The sequence below is a fragment of the Ursus arctos genome, unplaced genomic scaffold, assembly GCF_023065955.2.
Source record: "Ursus arctos isolate Adak ecotype North America unplaced genomic scaffold, UrsArc2.0 scaffold_27, whole genome shotgun sequence".
NCBI classification, from domain to species: Eukaryota; Metazoa; Chordata; class Mammalia; order Carnivora; family Ursidae; genus Ursus; species Ursus arctos.
This window is the reverse complement of record NW_026622952.1, coordinates 26493433-26513634: the sequence shown is the minus strand read 5'-3', so window position 1 is coordinate 26513634 and position 20202 is coordinate 26493433. Positions and strand designations below refer to the sequence as shown.

Genomic DNA, 20202 nt, shown 5'->3' with positions numbered 1-20202 from the left:
TTGCAAATTGTTTTCTCTTTGGGGACTCATTGCATTTCCATATGAATTTGAGGACTTGTTTTTTCCACTACTGCAAAAAAGCCAGCTGGAATTTTGACAGGCATCACGTTGCATCTGTAGATGACTGGGTAATTTTGAAACCGTAAAATAACAAGTCAGCCATCCATGAGCACAGGATGTCTTTTCATTTATTTAAGTGTTTAATTTCTTTCAGTGTTTTCTAGGTTTTCAGGATACAAATCTTTCACCTCCTTGGTTAAATCTAGTCCTACCTATTTTTTTCTTTTAGATATTATTGTAAATGCGATTGCTTTCCTCATTCATTTTTGGATTGTGTATTGCTGGGATATAGAAACACGACTGATTTTTGCTTTGATCTTGTAGCCTACAACTTTGTTGAATTCGTTTATTAGCTCGAATAGCTTCCTTGTGGATTCTCTGGGATTTTCTCTATATAGGAATGTGTCATCTGCAAACAGAGATAGATACTTCTCCTTTTCTTATATGGATGTCATTGATTTCTTTTTCTTATCTAATTGCTCTGGTTAGAACTTCCAGTTCAGTGTTGAATAGCAGCAGCAAAAGCAGGCAACCTTGTCCTGCGGTGTTTTTAGGAAGAAAGCTTTCAGTCTTTCACCACCGAGTATGAGAGCTGGGTTGTTTTCCTTTTTTTTTTTTTTTATACATACTTTATCATGTTGAAGAAATTCCCTTGCGTTCCTAGTTTTCTGAGTGTTCATATCATGAAAGGCTGTTTGATTTTGTCAAATGCCTTTTCTGCATCAGCTGAGTTGGTCACATGTTTTTGCCCTTTGTCCTATTAGGCTATTGTAATGTATTCATTGTTATATGTTGTTGAACCACTTTTGCATTCCCAGGACAAATCCCACTCGGTCATGGTGTATAATTGTTTTCACATGCTGCTGGATTAGGTTTGTTAGTATTTTGTTGAGGATTTTACATCTATATTTATAAAGGATATTGGTCTGTAATTTTCTTTTCTCGTGATGTCTTTATCTGGTTTCCATATCAGCTTATGCTGGCCTCATAGTAATGAGCTAGGAAGTATTCCCACCTCTTCAACTTTTTGGAAGAGTTTGAGAAAGATTGGCATTCATTTTTCTTTAAATGTTTGGCAGAACCCACCAGTGAAGCCATCTGGTCCTGGGCTTTTCTTTGTTGGGAGGTTTTTGATTCCTGATTCAGTCTCCTTATTGTTGTTGGTCTTATCAGATTTTGTTTCTTCTGGAAATAATTTGTGGGTTTCCATGAATTCGTCCATTTCCTCTGGTCATCTACAGTTGTCATAGTATCATAATCCTTTTTATTTATGTTGTCAGTGGTGGTCAATTTTATTGATCTTTTCAAAGAACCAACTTTTGGTTGCATTGATTCCCTTCCTCATGTCATTTATCTCCGCTCTCAGCTTTACCATCTCCTTCCATCTCTAACTACACACGCAGTTGGGGTTTTTTTTTAATCTTTCAAATTTTAGGATTAGCTTTTATTTTCTACAAAGAAGCCAGCTGTGATTTAATAGGGGTGGTGTGTAGTCTACAGATCAATTGGGAGAGTGTTTCCACCTTAACTATGTCAAGTCTTCAGTCCATGAATAAGGGACACCCATCCATTTGTCCAGAGCGTCACGGATTCCTCCCACCATGTTTTGTGGCGTACGCATCTTGTAGTCTTTTGTTAAATTTTTGAGGAAAATTTTTGTTGATGGGGCTTCTTGACACATGGTAGGACACATCTTTCACGCCTTCACAGAGTGAATAGAGGAATAGGGTCACATGGATATTTCTTATCACATTCCCCAGCCTATGCATGTGTTTTGAGGTCCCAACAGGACAGAGACAGGACGATGGGCATGAGGGCTTCTAAGAGAAGGAGGCTGAGGCAGGTGCCACTCAGAGGTAGCAGGAAGGACGGGTTGGTGGGTACATGTGTGAAGGATGAAGGCAACGGAGAAAGGGAACCAAGGCAACTCCAGGGACAAAGCAGGGACACAGTTCTGCACAGGGGCAGAGGAATTGCTGGTAAGTTTAACCAGTGTGGGAAAAATACATTGTAGCAGAATGTATCTTTGTCTGGCAAGCAGCTCCATATTCCACTTATATGGTTTGTGTGGTTTGGTGTTGTCATGTGTGATTTGCTTTTTACTTTTAGTTTCCGCCTTTAGAGAGGGTTTTCCTTTGAGGGTGGACCACAAGAGCAATGAGGACATTTGAAGGTTCTGCCCCAGTGGGCAGATAAACTCAGATGAAAGGCAAAGTAAAATAAGATGAAAACTGAGAGGGAGAGAAACCATAAGAGATGCTTAACTCTAGGGGCGCCTGGGTGGCACAGCGGTTAAGCGTCTGCCTTCGGCTCAGGGCGTGATCCCGGCGTTGTGGGATCGAGCCCCACATCAGGCTCCTCCGCTATGAGCCTGCTTCTTCCTCTCCCACTCCCCTGCTGTGTTCCCTCTCTCGCTGGCTGTCTCTATCTCTGTTGAATAAATAAAGAAAATCTTTAAAAAAAAAGAGAGAGAGAGAGATGCTTAACTCTAGGAAACAAACTGAGTGTTGCTGGAGGGGAGGTGGGTGGGGGATGGGGTAACTGGGTGATGGGCATTAAGGAGAGCATGTGATGTAATGAGCACTGGGTGTTATATGCAACTGATGGATCAGTGACCTCTGTGTCTGAAACTAATAATACACTATATGTTGATTAATTGATTTTAAATAAATTTAAAAAAACAAGGATATTCAAAAAATGAAATAAACAAAAAATTTTCTAAAAAAGGAAGTGCAGACGGGAGGCTCATCGGGTTAAGTGAGCGTCAGGCTGAGGGAGACACAGCTGGTGTCCTCAGTGGGGTGGGACCTCGGGGTGCCCACCGTGGGGGAGAGGGCACGCCACCTGTGCCTGTAATACCTCGGCTTCCGGGGCTGTTGTGCACGTGCGCGTCCACGCTTTCTCAAAAACGGGGGCCTGGGTCCATTGCCACAGTGTGCGCCCAGCCTGGTCGGCTCAGGCTCGGGCTTAGTGTGGAACCGCCAGCCTAGTTTAATGGGACAGAGCCCATAGGGCCCCACACACCACTGTCCCCTGCAGCGGCTGGTGTTAGCAGCAGGCCATCTGGCACGCGTGGGTCTCTGCAGCTCTGAGGCTGTGTGCATGCGTGTGTGCAGGCAGGTGTGAGTGTACGACCTCGGTGACCTTCCCCTGCCTGCCCTTCAGCCTGGGCTTCCTCCATGGCGTGCGGACAAGCCCTGCCTCCCGGCACACAGCCCCACACAAAGACCGCTCCAGACACATTAGTGTATTTTTTAAGTTCTTATCCCTACACTCAAAATATACTTTTTAGAATGAGAATGCCAGCGGTCTATGAAATCCAACTGTAAAACGTACCTTTGCCTTCTAGCTTGAGTTTGGGGAGACAGTTAATGGATAATGAGGATCGTGGCTGTTTTCTCTTGCTTCAAAACAAAATATGGTGTCGTGAGTAGCTGGAAATTAGGGAGCTAAGGTGCCTTCCACATTTCGTGTCTGCCACCTCACTTCCACAGAGAGCAACTGCCAGCCCCGAAGTATTTATTCTATGTTACGTAGACTTAGAAAAACCACCTACCGTCCAAGTCCCTCTGACAGGTTTTAGAATTGCCGTTATTTACAGCGCCTTGTTTCCTTGTTTGTTGTTATTAGTGGTAACATTTTTCAGAGGCAGAGCATCAGTTCCCATGCATACATCGGGGTGCTCGGTCCTGGAGGGTAGAAACGAGAGTGGGCTCCCGACGCGTTGCATAATCAAATTTAGCTCATTTCAGCGGCACTTTTATCTTTTGTACAGTTCTCTTATGTAGCCACATTCATAATGTAGCTTCCAGGCCAGACGTTAGGCGGAAATAGGAGACATGAGTGGAGCAATAATGGTCTCGCTTTTTAATATGAAGGAAGATTAGAATTGTATTAAATTACATGTTAATGGAAAAATAAAGCGAAAGATAATAGGATGACAACTTTATGCTGCTGTAAAGTCTAGATTACAGCTCATAGTTTTGCTATTTATCAGCTGGATATTGAATTTCCTTTCAAAACTTGCTTTTAATTATATTAAAATACAATATAATCTAAAATATCCCCTCCTAATATATTAAAGTGCTCTAGTTATAATTTGGCTGTGGAGAAAGGAAGGCACCGGGGAGCTCTCAGGGGGAGCCACGTCCGTGAGACACAGAGCCCAGCACACGAGTGATGTTAGGCTGTCTTCGGAGATAAGGGTCCCTTCAGTGGAGGCTGTTCACTGTGAGGACGTACAGGCGAGGTCTCCGTGCTGCCCTTCGGAGACAGCCCCACCTGTGCTTAAGAGTCCGCAGTCTCTGCCTCTGTCCCTTGCTCCCGGGGAGACAAGTCTTGCCCCTAACTGCTTAGGGATCAGTGAGCTGGCACCCGTGCCTTGTAAGATATGTCGGTGTGTGAGCTGGCCTGGACAGGTGGCAGCCTGGAGCCTGCAAGGGGGACCTTTTGAACCCATGTCTTGGACCAGTCATTTGACAGGTGTTTGGCAGGAGATGTTTCCCTATGTCGATCACTGAGAGAGTTGGTTAGAAATAATCCGGGAGAAGCCTGGTGTCTCCTAGGTTTCTTTCCTGTTTCCCACAATCGCCCTAGGTGTGTGCTTAGAGTCCACTATGGGGGGCCAGGGTGGGCGGCCCTCTGAGCTCCCAGTGTCCCTAACCCCACACGGCAGGTGGCACCTCTCAGGCGAGGAGGATGGAGGACAGGTGGGTGGGGCTAGTTAACTGGCCTGAATCGAAGGAGGGAGCGGCGAGGGGAGGGGGGGCCGGGCCAGCGCGCGAGCAAGGGGCAGCAGACAGCTTCCTTCCTGAGGAAGTGGTACACAGGGGCCTTGTCCAAGTCTGACTCACAGACTGCCTGGACCTCCAGCTTCCAGGACGGTGCACAGGGGACATTCTCTCTTTTGGTATTGTCTGAACTGAGGCTGAATTGCCTTGGAGCGGGGTCTTGCAGAGTAAATGCTGCCTGGGAAGGAGCCCACAGCGCAGTTATGAGAAATAGGGGTTGTTCCATTTGGTTAAAGCAGCACGCTTCACCAGAAACCAGGATGTGGGCAGTAGGGGCTGGGGCCGGGGCCTCACCGGCCCACCCAGTCAGCACGTGGTTTCCAGCACGTGCTCTGAGCTGGCACACAGTCATCATGGAGCTAGCCATCCCAGGGGCAGCCTTGGGTGCAGGTTGAGGAATGAGGACTCCGTGGTAAGCTGGTGAGCCTTTGAGCAGGGAGGAACTGACTGGGGTGTGTGTGGGGAGGCGGGGGAGGGAATGTGGCTGCTGCTGGTGACAAGGATTCAGGGTCTGAGCCAGGGCAGAGGCCTGAGGGGAAGGAGGGGGACAGAGGAGAAGGTGGGAGCACGTGCAGGGCCTGGGAGGGCATAGCCAAGGGTGAGTGCCCACAGATCTGCCTCCACACTTCCCAGCACCTGCCAACCCTCCCAGGACACTCCAGGTCCAGCGTCCTGACTCAGCAGCCTCAGCAGTCCCTGTGGGGAAGGTGGTATAGGCTGTGGAGAGGGACATAGCCCCAGCCCATCCAGGGAGCTAGCTGGTCTCCATTTTCCAAGAACAGAGCGCTGTCTGTGCAGTCCAGCCTGAGGCGTTGGCTGGGGCCCTCAGACCCTACCTGGGCTCACCCTGTAGGCTCTTTCCTCGGTGCTCATTCTCGTGGTTCTCCCACCTGTTTCCTGTAGGAGTCAGCTTCCAAGCCTGTGTTTCCTACGTGTATTCGATACATATTATATAGTATATGTGCTCATCATATGGATATATGCATTATATATACATAATATATATGCATATTATATACTGTAATAGAGTCTATATTTCTTGCATATGTCATGTAATATATACATTATATACACATATTACATATGGATAGATATTGTTATAATACATATATTATCTGTGCATATTATACATTGTAATAGAGTTTGAATTTCCTGCATAGGTTATATGCATATTATGTACCATATATACATATTATATATACGTGCATAATGTATGCATATTACTATAATAGAGTCTTTATTTCCCCTGTGTATAATATGCATATTATATACCAGATATGCATGTATGTATGTCGTATAGTGTAACAGAGTCTCTATTCCCTGCATCTGCTTGGCAACCTTTGGAAGCAAGCTCTGAATTGGGTCTGAAACAGAAACAGTGGGTGAGCAGGACACAGGCATGAAGCCAGAGGCTTCCCTAAGGAATCCTGGAGTCCAATCACTTGGGCTTAATATACCCAGAACTTTGCAGATGCTGACCCAAGACAGTTTGAAAGGATGACAGTTACTGTAATAATGGCACAAAGAAGAATGCTTGAGATTGTGGTCCTCCGGGAGCGCTGCCCGGTGCTTAGCCCGTGTCCTGTCTCCCCGTCACATACAGAGCACAGGGAAGCGCAGGGAGCTGGCCCGCCCCTTGGAGTCACGCACCATGTGGTGGCAGAACAGGGGCCTGGACCCCAAGAAGCCCGTGTCTGCATGTCAGCGTCTCACGCTGTGCTCAGCTGCCTCCCTAACAAGAGCCCAGCAGCTGCTGTGAGGGTGACCCCTCACGATTTCTCTGCGCAATAGTGCGTCTCACAGAACCAAACCATTTCTTCTGTACTGGATAAAATCCTGCAGTTCAAAACCAAGTATCTGTAATGAGAGGTCAGGACATCCTGGTTTAGTCCTCGTCTCGCAGACAGATGGCCTCAAGAAAGCCACCTCCTCTCCCGCTGGGAGGCCCCTTTAGACTGCTTCAGGAGGAATACCTTAGCGGGGAGCACGTTAGCATCCCGAGGAATGTTACTGAGTAAATAGTAGGTGTTACTTTGTAAACTTCTTCACCCAACCGCAATACTCAAATCTGATAGAAATGTAACTCATTTTCCCCGCAAACTGTGTGTTCGTTGAATACCACAAAATCGTGCTGTCCGGAGACCTGGTGAATGGACTCCAGAATGCGTATTTTTACCTGTAGAACCACATGTGGGACCATCAGAGTCTATGCTTCTTAACAGGCTCATACATTGGAGCAGTCAATGTGGTATATATATAAAAAAAATCATTACCTACTCGAATGCCCAAAAATGACCCCTGATTTCCAGATAAAGTAGTTCCCGCGTGAGGTGTCCCGCACAGAAGTAAGGGCTCGGTTGGGATGCCCACCTCGTCTTAAATGGCTTTCTGTGCTCTCTTGACAGACCAGCAGTACTCATGGTCCCCAACGCAGCACTTCAACGAAGGAAGATACTCCCCCGCTCCTAGGAACATGAAGGGATTACCCGGGGGCCGGACACAAGCGCAGCTGTGTTCGGGCCACACGTGTGGCTTGGCGGCCCCCGAAGACTGCGAGCACGAGCACCTGCACCATGCGCAGGAGGCGAGGCAGCCCTACCTGCTCAGCCCCGTGGAGAGCTGCCCCATGGACCACCACCGCTGCTCCCCCGGGAGCTCCGTCCACTCCGAGTGCATGATGATGCCTGTGGTGCTGGGCGACCACATGTCCAGCAGCACCTTCCCCAGGATGCACTACAGTTCCCACTACGACACGAGAGACGACTGTGCCGTGTCCCACGCCAGCACCAGGGTCAACCGCATCCCGGCTAACCTCCTGGACCAGTTTGAGAAGCAGCTGCCCCTGCACCGGGACGGGTTCCACACGCTGCAATACCAGAGGACGTCCACGGCCGCAGAGCAGCGCAGCGAGAGCCCGGGGAGGATACGGCACCTCGTCCACTCGGTCCAAAAACTCTTCACCAAGTCCCACTCCCTAGAGGGCTCTTCCAAGAGCAACGTCAATGGCACCAAGGGCGATGGTCGGGTGGAGGACCACCACCACGGCCACCACCCCAAGCACGGCAAACGGAGTAAAAGCAAGGAGCGGAAGCCTGAGGGCAAGCACAGGTCGGGCACGAGCAGCTGGTGGAGCTCCGACGACAATCTGGACAGTGACAGCACCTGCCGCACGTCCAGCGTGGCCAACAGGCACCATGTGGACCACGTCTCCCACTGCTACCCCGAGGTGCTCCCGGGCCCCTTCGGGGATCTGTCCCTGAAGACGTCCAAGAGTAACAGTGACGTCAAGTGCTCGGCCTGTGAGGGCTTGACCATGACGCCCGACACCAAGTACATGAAACGGAGCTCCTGGTCCACGCTGACCGTGAGCCAGGCAAAAGAGGCCTACCGCAAGAGCTCCCTGAACTTAGATAAGCCCCTGGTCCACCAGGAGGTCAAGCCGTCTTTGAGGCCATGCCACTACCTGCAGGTAAGGGGTCTCGGCAGCCGCGTGTCGCGGGTGGTGGGCTGCCCTGCGCCGGGAGGGCGTCTGAGTACCCCTCGTCCCCCTTTAGTCCACAGCCCTAAACACGACGGGCCGTTCCCGGGTGCCTCTAGGGCCGGAGCGTATGGCTGCAGCCACAGAGCAGAGGAGCCCTCGCAGGCTGCAGGAGCTCTCTGGCCGGACCCGAGACCAGTGGCTTTAAGAGACTGGAGAGCGTGGCTAGAGAGCAGCACGCACCTGTCCCTCCGGGGCAGGGTCCCTCCGGGGCAGGAACAAGCAGAGGTGGGCGGATGGCGGGCGCGGCATCCTGCGGGACGCCTTCCTGTGACCCCGGTCCTCTGCCTGCCCGTCACACCACGGCTGAGCACGCCGGGGAAGCTCCCGCCTCGTTCACGGACGCCTCTGCTGTGACATCTAGGAGCTCACAGAGTGTTAGCAAAGCTTACAAGTGTGAAGGTTTTCTTCGATATCTGTAGGATTTGTGTTCCACTTCAGAGTCCCTCGTACGTGCTGGAGTGTGAGTGATGCTTCCAGGGCTAGCCGACGCGTCAGACGGTCGATCCACAGCACAGGATGACAACTGCGACCCTTTCCAGGAGGCGGGCAGTCCCAGAGCTCCGGGGTCCATCCTGGTACATTGTCCAGAAGCCAGCGGTTCTCTCTGGAAGGGAAACGCTACCAAAATTACTTTCACAGGCAAAGTTACTCTAAGGGACAAAGTGGTAGCTGGGTAAAATATTATTTTTATGGCAATGGAAGAGATGTAAACATTGCTTGTAGTTAGCAAGCCCTAATCCTACACAAATGTAAAATGTTTACCTGTTCCCATCTAAAGGAACATGACAAATAGATTCAGGGTGCGCTCAGGTCCTGCTTGGAGAAGCAAGAACTCTCTTGCTGTTCTCTGCTTGTGCCTGGACACTTCTCGGGGAGGCTCTCCCCGCGGTGTTTTGGCCCCTGGGTGGCTGCCTGCAGAACCTCCCCGTTCCCAGGACACAGCTCCTGTCACACGTCCCCCACACTGCCATGCGTCCCTGAGCTTCTCCTGTCCATTCTCCTCTGTGACCACACATGCTTGTGTCTGTCCTCCAACTGCTGTTCTTAATTCATTTTAGTTATGGAGGATATGAACCCCCTGTAAAGGTTAGCGTGTACTAGACTGACCGCACACGCTCACCACCCCCTTCAGGAAAGCTCAGTTCCTGGCCGGTCTGGTCGCCTTCAGACCTCACCCAGCTCCCACTCGGCTTATGTGGGAGGAAATCCAGCAGCCCAGTAAGCACTTCCATGTTTACCTCTAAACAACCCGCACCAGACGCCAAGGACTCGTTGCTTTGAAACATCACTGCGATACCTTCCTCAGACATGAGTAATTATAATCCTGTAGTGGTTTCCCAGATTCGGTCAACGTCCAGCTTTCCCGATTGCTCGTGATTTCTTTTTAACAATTCGTGTGGGCTTGGATCCAGATAAGGGGCCTGCATGGAAATGAGTTCATCTGTCTCTGAAAAGCCCACCGAGTCCTTCTCTCTTTTCTCTCTTTCCTTGAATTTTGTGCACATGTGTTGCTTCTTTGTTGAGGAATCAGTTTTGGGGGAACGGTGTCCCACAGTCTGGTTCCGTCTGCGCTGGCTTCATGGTACAGGTGCCTTGTGCTTTGCCAGTGGCCGTGAGGCCGCCAGCTGCGGGTCTGCCCTGGGCCGTGTGTGTGTCCGTCCTACTCCTCAGCTCCCCCTGTAAGACGTGCCACTCCGCCCCCTTCCCTCCTAGAGCCTCCCCAGCGAGGCCAGTGCCATACACAGTGAGGGCAGCTCTGGCAGGGGGCGGGGGGCTGCCCCCGGCAAAGTGTGAGCTCCAGAGCCCGGGACGTGCGGTCCTGACGTACATGCGTGGCGGGAGGCAAGGCAGACGGGGCCCATGATTAAGTCGTGTCTCAGCAGACAGACCCACACACACACGAAGGCAGAGGTGAGCTGGGAGGCAGCTCGGTGCCTTCCTTCCCTATCCCACCGTCCTCTGCTGTCACCCCGGGGCACTGGGTGAATAGTTACGGCCATGACCTCTCAGGCGATGCTCCTGTCTCCCCAGGCCAGTTGTCCTGGGACATCACGGACCCACGTCCAGCCCGCACGCACATCTTCCCATGCCAACTGCATTAAATTTCCTGCAGAAACGTGAAGATTTCATAAGCCCAGATTTTAGTTCATGGCCACAAGATGGGGAAGAGGAGGAACTTGTCTCTGGATCCTAAAGAATAAGGTTGAAAAGACAAGAAGGGAGGAAGAAATGCTTCTGAGTTCTACTCGCTTTCTTTCTCACTGAAAACTAGACAGATGTGGAGCTGAGCGAAAGAGCAGCTTGCTACCCCACCCTTCATTTGCACAGAGCGCGGAGTGCACATCAGAGGAAGGCTTTTCATGTGTTTAAGTAGGTCAGAGCAGACCAGAGACAGGATTGAAAGAAAATTAGGATGCATTTTATTCTCTGAAATGGCTCTTGTTTTCCTATTTTCTCCCTCTGTGGACAAAGCATCTAAGGTCAAACTTTTAATGAATGTCATGCTGGTTGAGGGCTGATGGCAGCTCTGAGCTCAGGCAGTTCTCACTACACCAAGGCAGGAGGTGCCTCCAGCCCCGGGGCGGGGGGGGGGGAAGGGAAGAGACGTGGCAGGTGGGAATGTGGCTCCGTGGCCCCTGACCCGTGGCCGCACCATCCCCAGTACCCCCCAAGTCCCAGGCCTCCCCACCCCCTTTCTCCTCTCTTGGTTGTCTTCACCTGGCTTGTGGTCTAGACCCACAGGTCCATCCTGGCGACCCTGCGGTTTTACCCCAGCTTTATTTATGCTGCTGCCTCAAAGTCAGCACCTCGTTCGGCGCCCGAACTAGGAAGCACTCCGTACTGACACGGTGGGAAGCAATCCGAACTAGCAGGAGAAGGCAGTGGGGCCATCCGAGCGCGGCTGGGGGCCGCCAGTCACCGGGAAGCACCTTCACCAGAAGTGGAGTGAGCCAAACAGTGACTTGCTCTCCCGCACGCGGCAGAGGTCCGGCCTCCGAGGACAAGCTCAGTGTGGACTGCATGAAGCTTCCAGTGCGCACAACAGAGCTTCTGAAAAATGCCATGTTTCCCAATTCCCTGTGCTCATGGGTCATGTCTGTGGTCTGGGAAGACCACCATCTTTTACCAAAGAGAGCTCAATTATTATTTCTGCACTAAGCGTTTGAAAGGGGTCCGGGCAGACACACAGCAGCGGCCATGTGCTTCCCTGCGATTCAGCAGGGAGAGCGTCATTGTAACTATGGGCTGAGGGTGTGCATGTCCATGGGGACGAGGCTGCCCCCCCGCCCCTCCCCCCGCCCACGGTGCCATACCCTGTCCTCCCACTCATTTTGCACACCGCTCGCCAGTCTGTGCCTCGGTCCGCAGTCATCTGCTCGGCTGACTGTCTCTGACCTGCACACCCCACAGGCTTCAGGCTGGGCGACTGCTGACCCGTCCCTGCCACACTCCCTCACCTGCAGCTGGGCTGACTCTCCATGGAGACCCTGAGCGGGGACCACCAGCACCCCTGTCCTGGGACCAGGTGGAGGACGCTTGGAAGCCACGAACCGAAGCTGCTCCAGTGTCCCCGTGGACAAGGGAAGAGTGTTTCCTGACATCGGAGGGGTGGGCCAGCCCCCGGCCTCTGTTTGCATGGGACCCCCGTGTCGTCAGGATGGCTGGGGTTCCAGAACACAGCAATCAGACAAACATCCCAGAGAGCCTATCCATATGAGAAGAATGAGAGGCGTGAGTGATGTGACCGGCGGCAGGAGGCCTGCGCCCGGTCACTCTGCCCAGAGTGCGTGCTCACTGCAGTGTAGAGGGAAGGCGTTTGTTTCCAAGCGGCCCTGGTTTGGAACCTGGGCCAGGGACTGCCCATGAGCTTGGGTTATGGTCATTCTGAGGCAGCGGTCTCACTTCCAAGCCTGTAGCGAAATATCGGGCCTGGGAAGCATTTCTGGAATCCCTCTAAAGCCACTTTGGACGTGAACTCACAGCCTCGAGAGGCCACAGACATTGAGCCTGGGTCCCATCTGTCCCGTCCCACATGGAGCTCATTATCTACCTGGGGCCAGTCTGCAGAAGCATCAGGGGCTCTGGGGTCGGTGGGGTCATGCAACTGCTCCTGTAACCAGACACAGGCCTCCTGTACCCCCACAGCCGTTCCCAGCGACGCGTCACCTGGGGGAGCGGCTTGGCATGGCAGCCACACAGAAATTTCAGTTGGCTCCTGGCCTGTTTCCTCAAAATGTAGCAGTCTCTAGGGCAGAGTCTCACGTCGCTGTTCTCCCACGCGGTGTCTCCATGACAAAGCTGGCGAGTCCCCTACGGGGGGTTGACCTGGAGGGCTTGTAAAGTCCACGATGCCCACCATACAGGTACCAGTGTCAGGGGAACCTGGGTGGATCTGGGGAGAGGCACCGTGGAGACAGGGGCCCCCAGGGGCCAGAGTCCTGGCTGGGCGCAACCCCTGCAGACCCCAGACCCAAAGCAGGAAAGAGCCACGCAGCATGTCCCACAGCCACCCTCCGCCAACTCGGGTCAGGAATCATGAACATCAGGCCCACAGAACTGCCGCCCGCACTGTGTCCCACTTCAGCGCTTCGTCCTTGGAACCTGCAATCGTCCCATCCCAGTGACAAGCACTCAGGAAATGTTTGTTGAAATAAATTCTTCGTGGGAGGATGTTGGGGTTCAAGTATCTGCTGGCCCGAGCTGAGCTTGTGGACGTCAGAGTTTGCAGGTCGATTCAAGACCGTATGATAAAGGCACCTGGAAAATCGGAAGTCATTATATAAACCCACGCTTGTGCAGGAGTGAACATCCAGTGTCATCCAAGTTTACAGGTACCGACGTTGCCATCGTGTTTACAGTAGGAAATCCAAGGTCACTTGTGACAGGGTGAGAGGGCCCTGGGGTGTCAGGTTCCTGGATCCAGAGGAGAGACTGTTTCTTGAGGAGCGGTGGTTTGCAGGCAGCGCCAGGGTGTTGGCCGAGTGCTGGGGCGGGGCTGCCCCCCCCCCCCCGACGACTCCCGGCCGTCATGTGCTCCTGCTCCATCGTATCCTGGCCTTAGTGCGGAGGGAAACAGAAGCAGCTGTGGCTGAAGGAAGCGAACTGGACAACTGAACAGTGCTGCAGACGAAAAACCAAAACACAGAAGGAAATAAACAAAAAGGCACTTTCCAGCCACGCTGAGGAGACTCGGGTCCCGGGGCTGATTTGGGGCAGCATCGCCACGATCCTGCCTGCCAGGATGTGCACACCCCAGCAGGAGGCCTGCTGGTGTCCGGCGTCTCTCCACAGCTGGTGTTGGGCTAGACGGTTCCCTCCCAGTGAGGGGCTAGCTTGCGTATGGGGACACTGAGCAGCGTCCCTGGCCTCTGCCCGCTCATCGCCAGCAGCACCCCTATTTTGGAGACACAGACGTGTCTCCAGATGTTGCCAAATGTCCCAGGAGCAGAAACCCAAGCTCCCACCTGGGAACCACTGGTGTAACCAAAGAGCATGAAGCTTACAAGCAGGTGGACTCGGGATCCTCAGAAGCCCGCCTTCTCCCCTGGGCAAGCACGGCGTCCCCTTGCAGCACCTCCCTGCACCCTGTGTCCTGCCTTCTTCACCCTCCCCATCTCCAAGCTCAGCGGAGACCTTCCTACGAGAGTCTGCACACGTCCTAGGAGATAGGCATGGTAACCTTACCATGTGCTCTCCAGACTTGGAATCGTGAAATTGGTGAAACAACTTCCCTGTCCATAATCATGGCTCCTAAACTCATCGAAATGAGTGTCTCATTTATAATAATAAGTATTTTATCATGTCCCCTTGACTATTCTAAAGTGAACTTAGTATTACGACCTACACACACTATTTGAAATATGTATGTATCCAAACGTTAATATAACAGAAATAAAAAGAAGATAGCTTTTAACAGAAAACATGAACTCTAATACAAAAATAAGCACAATGGCAAGTGTGTAGAGATTGAAGTATTGAAGTACTCAGAAGCTTGTTTCTGGCTGGTGATTCACCATAATTCAGGGCTACCGATTAGACGGATGGGGGCAGTTATAGAGGCTACTGGGTTAACCCACCTGCTGGGATTTTTGGAAATGGTAAAAAATTCTTGGTAAAACATCAAACCAAAATTCTCCCTTCCCTTTATTTACATGGTTAGCTGCATTTCGGAAAAATTCGTTGTTCGTTAAAACTTTGCAAACACACACACACACACACACACACACACACACACAAATCCTTTGCTTTACATATGAAGTGGAGTTAGAGTTAAGGCTCAAGTAACTGTAGACCGGAAAACAGACTTTCAAAAATATGGACATGAGCCAGTTCTTCATTGGGTGGGATTGCTTCACGCTTTCCCTAAAACTAGCCTCGCTGGCCCCTGGGTTGCCGGTAATGCTTCCCAGGTGTGTGCCAGTCACAACTGTCCCATATTTCTGCGATGGCCCCCGGAGCCTCCCCCCACTTAGAGCTGTTGTCCTTTACTGTAAAAATCTGGGTGCAGAAACCCAGCTGTCTTGCTCTTTATTCTAGCCCCAGTGACGAATGCACTTGGTATGTATTTAAAACAAAACACTTGTTGAACGAACGAAGAAGACATTTCCCTGCAGGAGACACGATGCTGGATGCTATTTTTCTTCCTTGATTTCAACACCTGAAAGAGAATATTATGACAGAAGCCCGGCCCCTTCCACCTGTGCCTTGCTGCTTGACAGAGAGGGAGCGTGCTTTAACACGCAGCGTCAGAGTAGCCTTACAGCAAGGAACAGGAGGTTCCAGAATGGGCACTAAAGTCAACCTCAGGAAAACGCCTATTTAGAAATTACAAATATCACTCCCCACGATATGCAGGTAGGTAATTAGGGTAATTGATGATCACTGTACGTAGCAAACACTCCGAATTGGATTTGCAGAGGTTGGTAGCTGTCGTTAAGAGAACGTCATCTGTATACTCGCTCCCTGCAAACTACGAAGCCATGCAGTGTTTGCAGTGGACGTTGGGCCTCGTGTGTGCCTCCGCTGCGGGGTTTTGACGCTGTGATGCACCAGAAGGCTCTCTTGACTAGGCCCTCGTGCCATTTTAGTGAGGCTATTCTGTCTTTTGCTAGTCTGGAGGCATATGCTTTGGAATCGGTGTTCATACCCTGCACTTGACTCTGGTTTACACTCTCTCTCTCATTGAAATTTCTTCTGTCAGAGCCTGCGAATTGGCTTCTTAAATCAGAAACAGAAAAATACAAGCTGGACTCATTTGTTAGTTAATTCACCGACTGCTGGGGGGGAAAAAAACTTAACTTTTTTTTTATGGAAACGTTTTTAATTCAGAGAAATTTTGTAACGCTGCCAACAGGAATGTGTCTTTGTGGCATATGGCCCTTCTCCATCTGTCCCCGGCCGGCCTCCCGCTCCTCCCCGGAGCTGCCGCCCAGAAGGATCCTCTGTCCTCGGCGGCACAGGGATGGGAGCTTGTGCCCGTGTGCACCTGCCTGCGGGCCAATCCAAGTGAGTTAGAACCCCAGGCCCTGCCTCCAGGAAGCCTCCCCAGACCCCCTCTTTGTCCACAGCTTCTGCTGACCCCTCGCTTCCTCCTCTGGGCTTGTGTCTTTGCCCCAATTAAATCACAATCCATTTCATGTCTCCTCTGCTGAAAAGTATGAGGAGAACTGTCCAAGGAGCCCGTAATCTCTCTCCCAGCGATGACCCCGCTCCATCTTCCCAGCTGCGTTTCCATGCATAATGCAGGCGTGTCTATTTTTAAGGTATAAAAAATGGAGTGCAGACGGTACTTTAAAAATTGCTTTCTCCCCCGTGAACCTCTTTCCATGGCTAAATGCATATTCTTCTGCGCGATTATTTTTGGGGGCTGAGCAGCACCCATTGTGTGATTGTGATAATTACTGATACTTCCTCGTATAGGAAGGACCCTGCCCAAGTTTCCTCCTCGACTGTAAAGCGTAATTCCCCAGCCCCTGGCACCGCCTCTCACGGTCTTAGGAGACCTTCCCAGAAGCCACATCACGGGGCCAGAGGCCGTGAACAGGTCGGGGTCTTCGGATATCTTGCTCTATGGACATGGCCTCATTCCTATCTCCGCGTGGAGACCTGCGCAGGGTGCCAGGCCTCGAGGAGCTCAGCGAGGCCCCGCTGGGAAGGCCGCGAGGTTAGAACTGAGTGACAGCCTGGGAGTTTCTGTCTGCGACACCCGCCCCACATCACGGCATCTGGGTCAGCCACACCTCGCGTTCCTGCTACTGTTCCGGGAGCTTGCATGGACCCGCTCAGGAGCGTGCAGACAAGATCCATCAACGCCATCACCACCAGGGCTGCGGGGGTTCTGACATTGTAGACGCCCGCTCCTGCCACCCCCATGTCTTGGCTGGAACGGCAGAGTTCACAAGGCCCGGGAGGAGCTGTGCTGCCCTCGGTCTCGCGTGCTGGGCTGGAAGACCTCCGTCTGCCAGAGCGATGCTATGGTCACGTGTTCTAAGGAGATGAGTAAAAGCAGGGCTTTTGCACGTGGGTGTGCAGAACCTGGCGGGGTGCTTGACCAAGTGGAAGGACGGAGGATTCCTGCAGGTGCTCTGCAGACTCTGCGTAAGCATCCAAACACTTTGCAACAGGGAAGTCCACTCGGAAGACGTTTTCAATGTGGGATTCTGTCCTTTTCTTTCTCTGTCACCTGCAGCGTGAAGAACGGGTCGTGTGGGCCCTTCGCCTCGGCGCTGCGTATGACCTGTGCCACGTACACCAGTGGGGTTCTCCACACCCAGATGCTGCCTGCCACGTGGGTTTGCTTTTGTAAATGTGACTTTGACCGAAGGGGTCAAGGTCATCCAGAGCCTCCCCATGGCCATGCAAAGCTGAGGAACACTCGACCGTGGACGGCTCGGAACGGGAACGCTGGGGGCAGCAGGCGCTGTGCTAGTCCTGTGACTTGTGCTGGTTGTAGAATGAGGAGCTCAGGTTCCGGGTGTGGTGGGTGAATATCAAAGTGCTGACCTGCTTCCTGGTCTGAAGGCCCAGCCACCCTCAGGCTGGGAGCCTGGTCCAGAGCCTGGAGTCTGCGGTGCATGTGGGGCCTGCTGGGTGCAGGCACGTGGCCTGTCAGGTCTGCGACTGAGCACAGGGGTTCTGCACACCAACACCCCTCGACCTCCAGCCTCCCCCACTCCTGTACCCGCTGCCCCTGGGGGTGAAGCCCCAGGACACAGCCCCGTCCTCCCCTCTGCTCTCCCAATCTTCCTTCTGCGGCTGTCCTATTCCCCATCCTGGAGGACTCCTCCCCCACCCCCAGTCTTCTCAAGGACAATTTTAATTTCCTTTTATACCAGAAGGAAATAAATCTAAAATGTAAGCAGTGTTGTTTTGTAGGTGCTGAGATTACAAGTGGTTTTCTTTTCCTCCAGCGTTCCTCGCATTTTGTCACTCTTCCCATGTTTAGCTCTCACTTTTATAATGGGGAAAAACAGTAATAGTACATGAATGTCCTTTTGGGCTTTGAATGACAGCGTCAGCAACCATCCATCTTACGCTCCTCACTTCAAACGGTAAACGGCCGTAAGGAGCGTGTCTTCCAGGAATGGCAGAGCGTCTGTTCCCCGGAAGAGCCCCGGGCTTCTTGGGACCCCTGATGCATGCGTGTGTCTGTTCTCCCCTAGGTGCCTCAAGACGAGTGGGCAGGGTACCCCACGGGCGCCAAGGACGAGGAGATCCCCTGCAGGAGAATGCGAAGTGGGAGCTACATCAAAGCCATGGGCGACGAGGAGAGCGCGGAGTCTGACTCCAGCCCCAAGACGTCCCCCACGGCGGCCATGCGGCCGGAGCCCCTGCTCAAGCCCATCGGACCCCGGCCACTGGCAGACCTCCAGACGTAAGACCGCCTTCCTGTCTTCCCTGTCCAGACGCAGGCCCGTCGTAGCTGCCGTCAGTGTCTGAGTTGCGAATGTTAGATTTGTGGCCGTCAGTTTTCAAGACCCTTAGAAAAAACAGTCAGACGTTTGGTTATTTACTTGGGCGGTTTCCACATCAGCTCATCTTAAAGCCACTATCGTAGCTGGTGTGGTCCATCAGGATGTTCTCAGATCGTGGCAGTGAGTTCCGCCAGGGGCGTGTTTGTGGGAATGTGTGTGCATGTGTGGAGATCTTATAGGGAATGTCTTGTTTACTAAAACTTTATAAGCGCGTTTGTAGGCAATAGGATTTTTGTAGGGCAGGGGACAGCATGGATTATTAGTTTTACAAGTACAACAGCATGTGCTTTAAATGTTGTCCAAAGATAGGTTGCTGATACATTTAACTACCTCCCAAAGTATAAACAGGGAAAACTATTTGGGAAAGAGATTATTAACATGAACTTGGAAACAAGGCTCTTAACACCCGCATTGCTGTGTGTCTCTGGTCCCACAGCTAAGTTTGGGTGTACAGTTGACCCTTGGACCACACGGGGCTTTAGGGCAGAGCAAATACATTTACAGTACCGCACTGTGTGTATGGGAAACAACCCACATAGAAGTGGTCCCACACTATGCACCCCTGTGCTGTTCAGGGGTCCGCTGCATGCGAGAGCTCTCCGGCCTCACCCCCCACAAGCTGTCGCCATCCCACATGAAGGTCCTGTCCCCGGGATCCGCGTCTTTGTGCCTTGCCTGTGTTGCACAGAGTTGTCACCATAACCCGTGAGCAGGAGGATGGAGCCCCACACCGAGGTGGGATCTCTGTGTCACCCCTCCTGTGCCTGGTGCGCACGGCAACAAGCAAAACCGTGTGACTTCCCAACACCTCCAGTTAGTAAGGGTAGCGTGCAGCATGCACGATACAGATTTTAAATGGCAGCCAGATCTTACTCTTCACCGATGCAAACCATGCCTTTGTTGCCCCGTTCTGTTAAATTGCACAGCGATCGGGTCGGGGAATGCCGCATAGGATGTGGGGTGTGGCAGACGCCTCGGTCCGTGTCCCTGCACGTGCGTCTCTGCTCTGCCTTACATGGATAGTCGGGTTCGTCAGGGACAGACTGGGAACAGAGCCCCTCTGGGGACGGCATTGATGTGCTGGCGGGGCATCAGGGATGGCATCGGGGGCGGGAGGCATGCTTGAGCGAAGAAACAGTCGAAGGTGTTGCCAGAGCGTTGTCCTGCAGGACGTCAGAGGCAGAACAGCCCAGATGCGAACCTGACCGCCACACCAGCAGGCAGGCAGCGGGCCAGCCGCCGGCCTCCCCACCTTTCCCCTGGGGTGCGTAGTCACACGTGCACATTAGGAATGACCGTAACTCTCCCCGAGGACCACCTCAGCCAGGCAGCCGCCGTGCTCAGCGGCTCTGAGGGCTCAGGCTGGGGTCCGGGGCTCGGGGCCCCTGGGCGTGTGGCCACTGACGTGAGCTGACATTTTGAAAGTCTGTGATTCCCATGATTGTGTATTTTTAAAGCAAACCACGTGAAAGTAAAAAAAAAACAAACAAGCTGTGTTTTAATGGTGAGCAGGAATCCGGTAGTTTCAGGATCAGGAACTTGATTTTTGTGTTAACGAGTCCCCCCCCACCCCAATGCCCTCTCTGCCGGCCCCCCATGACGAGCACTCCTTCAGCATCCCGTGTGCCCGTCCTCGAGCTGTCCTCGGGGCATTGATCTCACATCACCCCGCGGCAGGTGGAGACCCTGCCATCCCTCGCACCTTCTCACCCAGACTGGCCGGGCCTCGTACCAGGAGCCCCAGGGGCAGTGCTGACAAGGCTGCATTAGGAGTTACGTTAGAACCCACGCCTTCACCCAGGACAGTCAGAATTCCCTCCGGAACCCCAGAGTGATG

General features: G+C 52.4%; 1 protein-coding gene across 1 annotated transcript in view; it reads left to right on the top strand.

The window, feature by feature from the left end:
* Window positions 1–20202, top strand: part of DLGAP2 (DLG associated protein 2) — a 509882-nt gene that overhangs the window by 387871 nt on the left and 101809 nt on the right. The window contains exons 4-5 of the mRNA XM_026508509.4: window positions 7256–8319; window positions 18054–18265. Of these exons, the coding sequence (XP_026364294.3) occupies window positions 7256–8319; window positions 18054–18265 (1276 nt within the window). The remainder of the gene's footprint in view (window positions 1–7255; window positions 8320–18053; window positions 18266–20202) is intronic.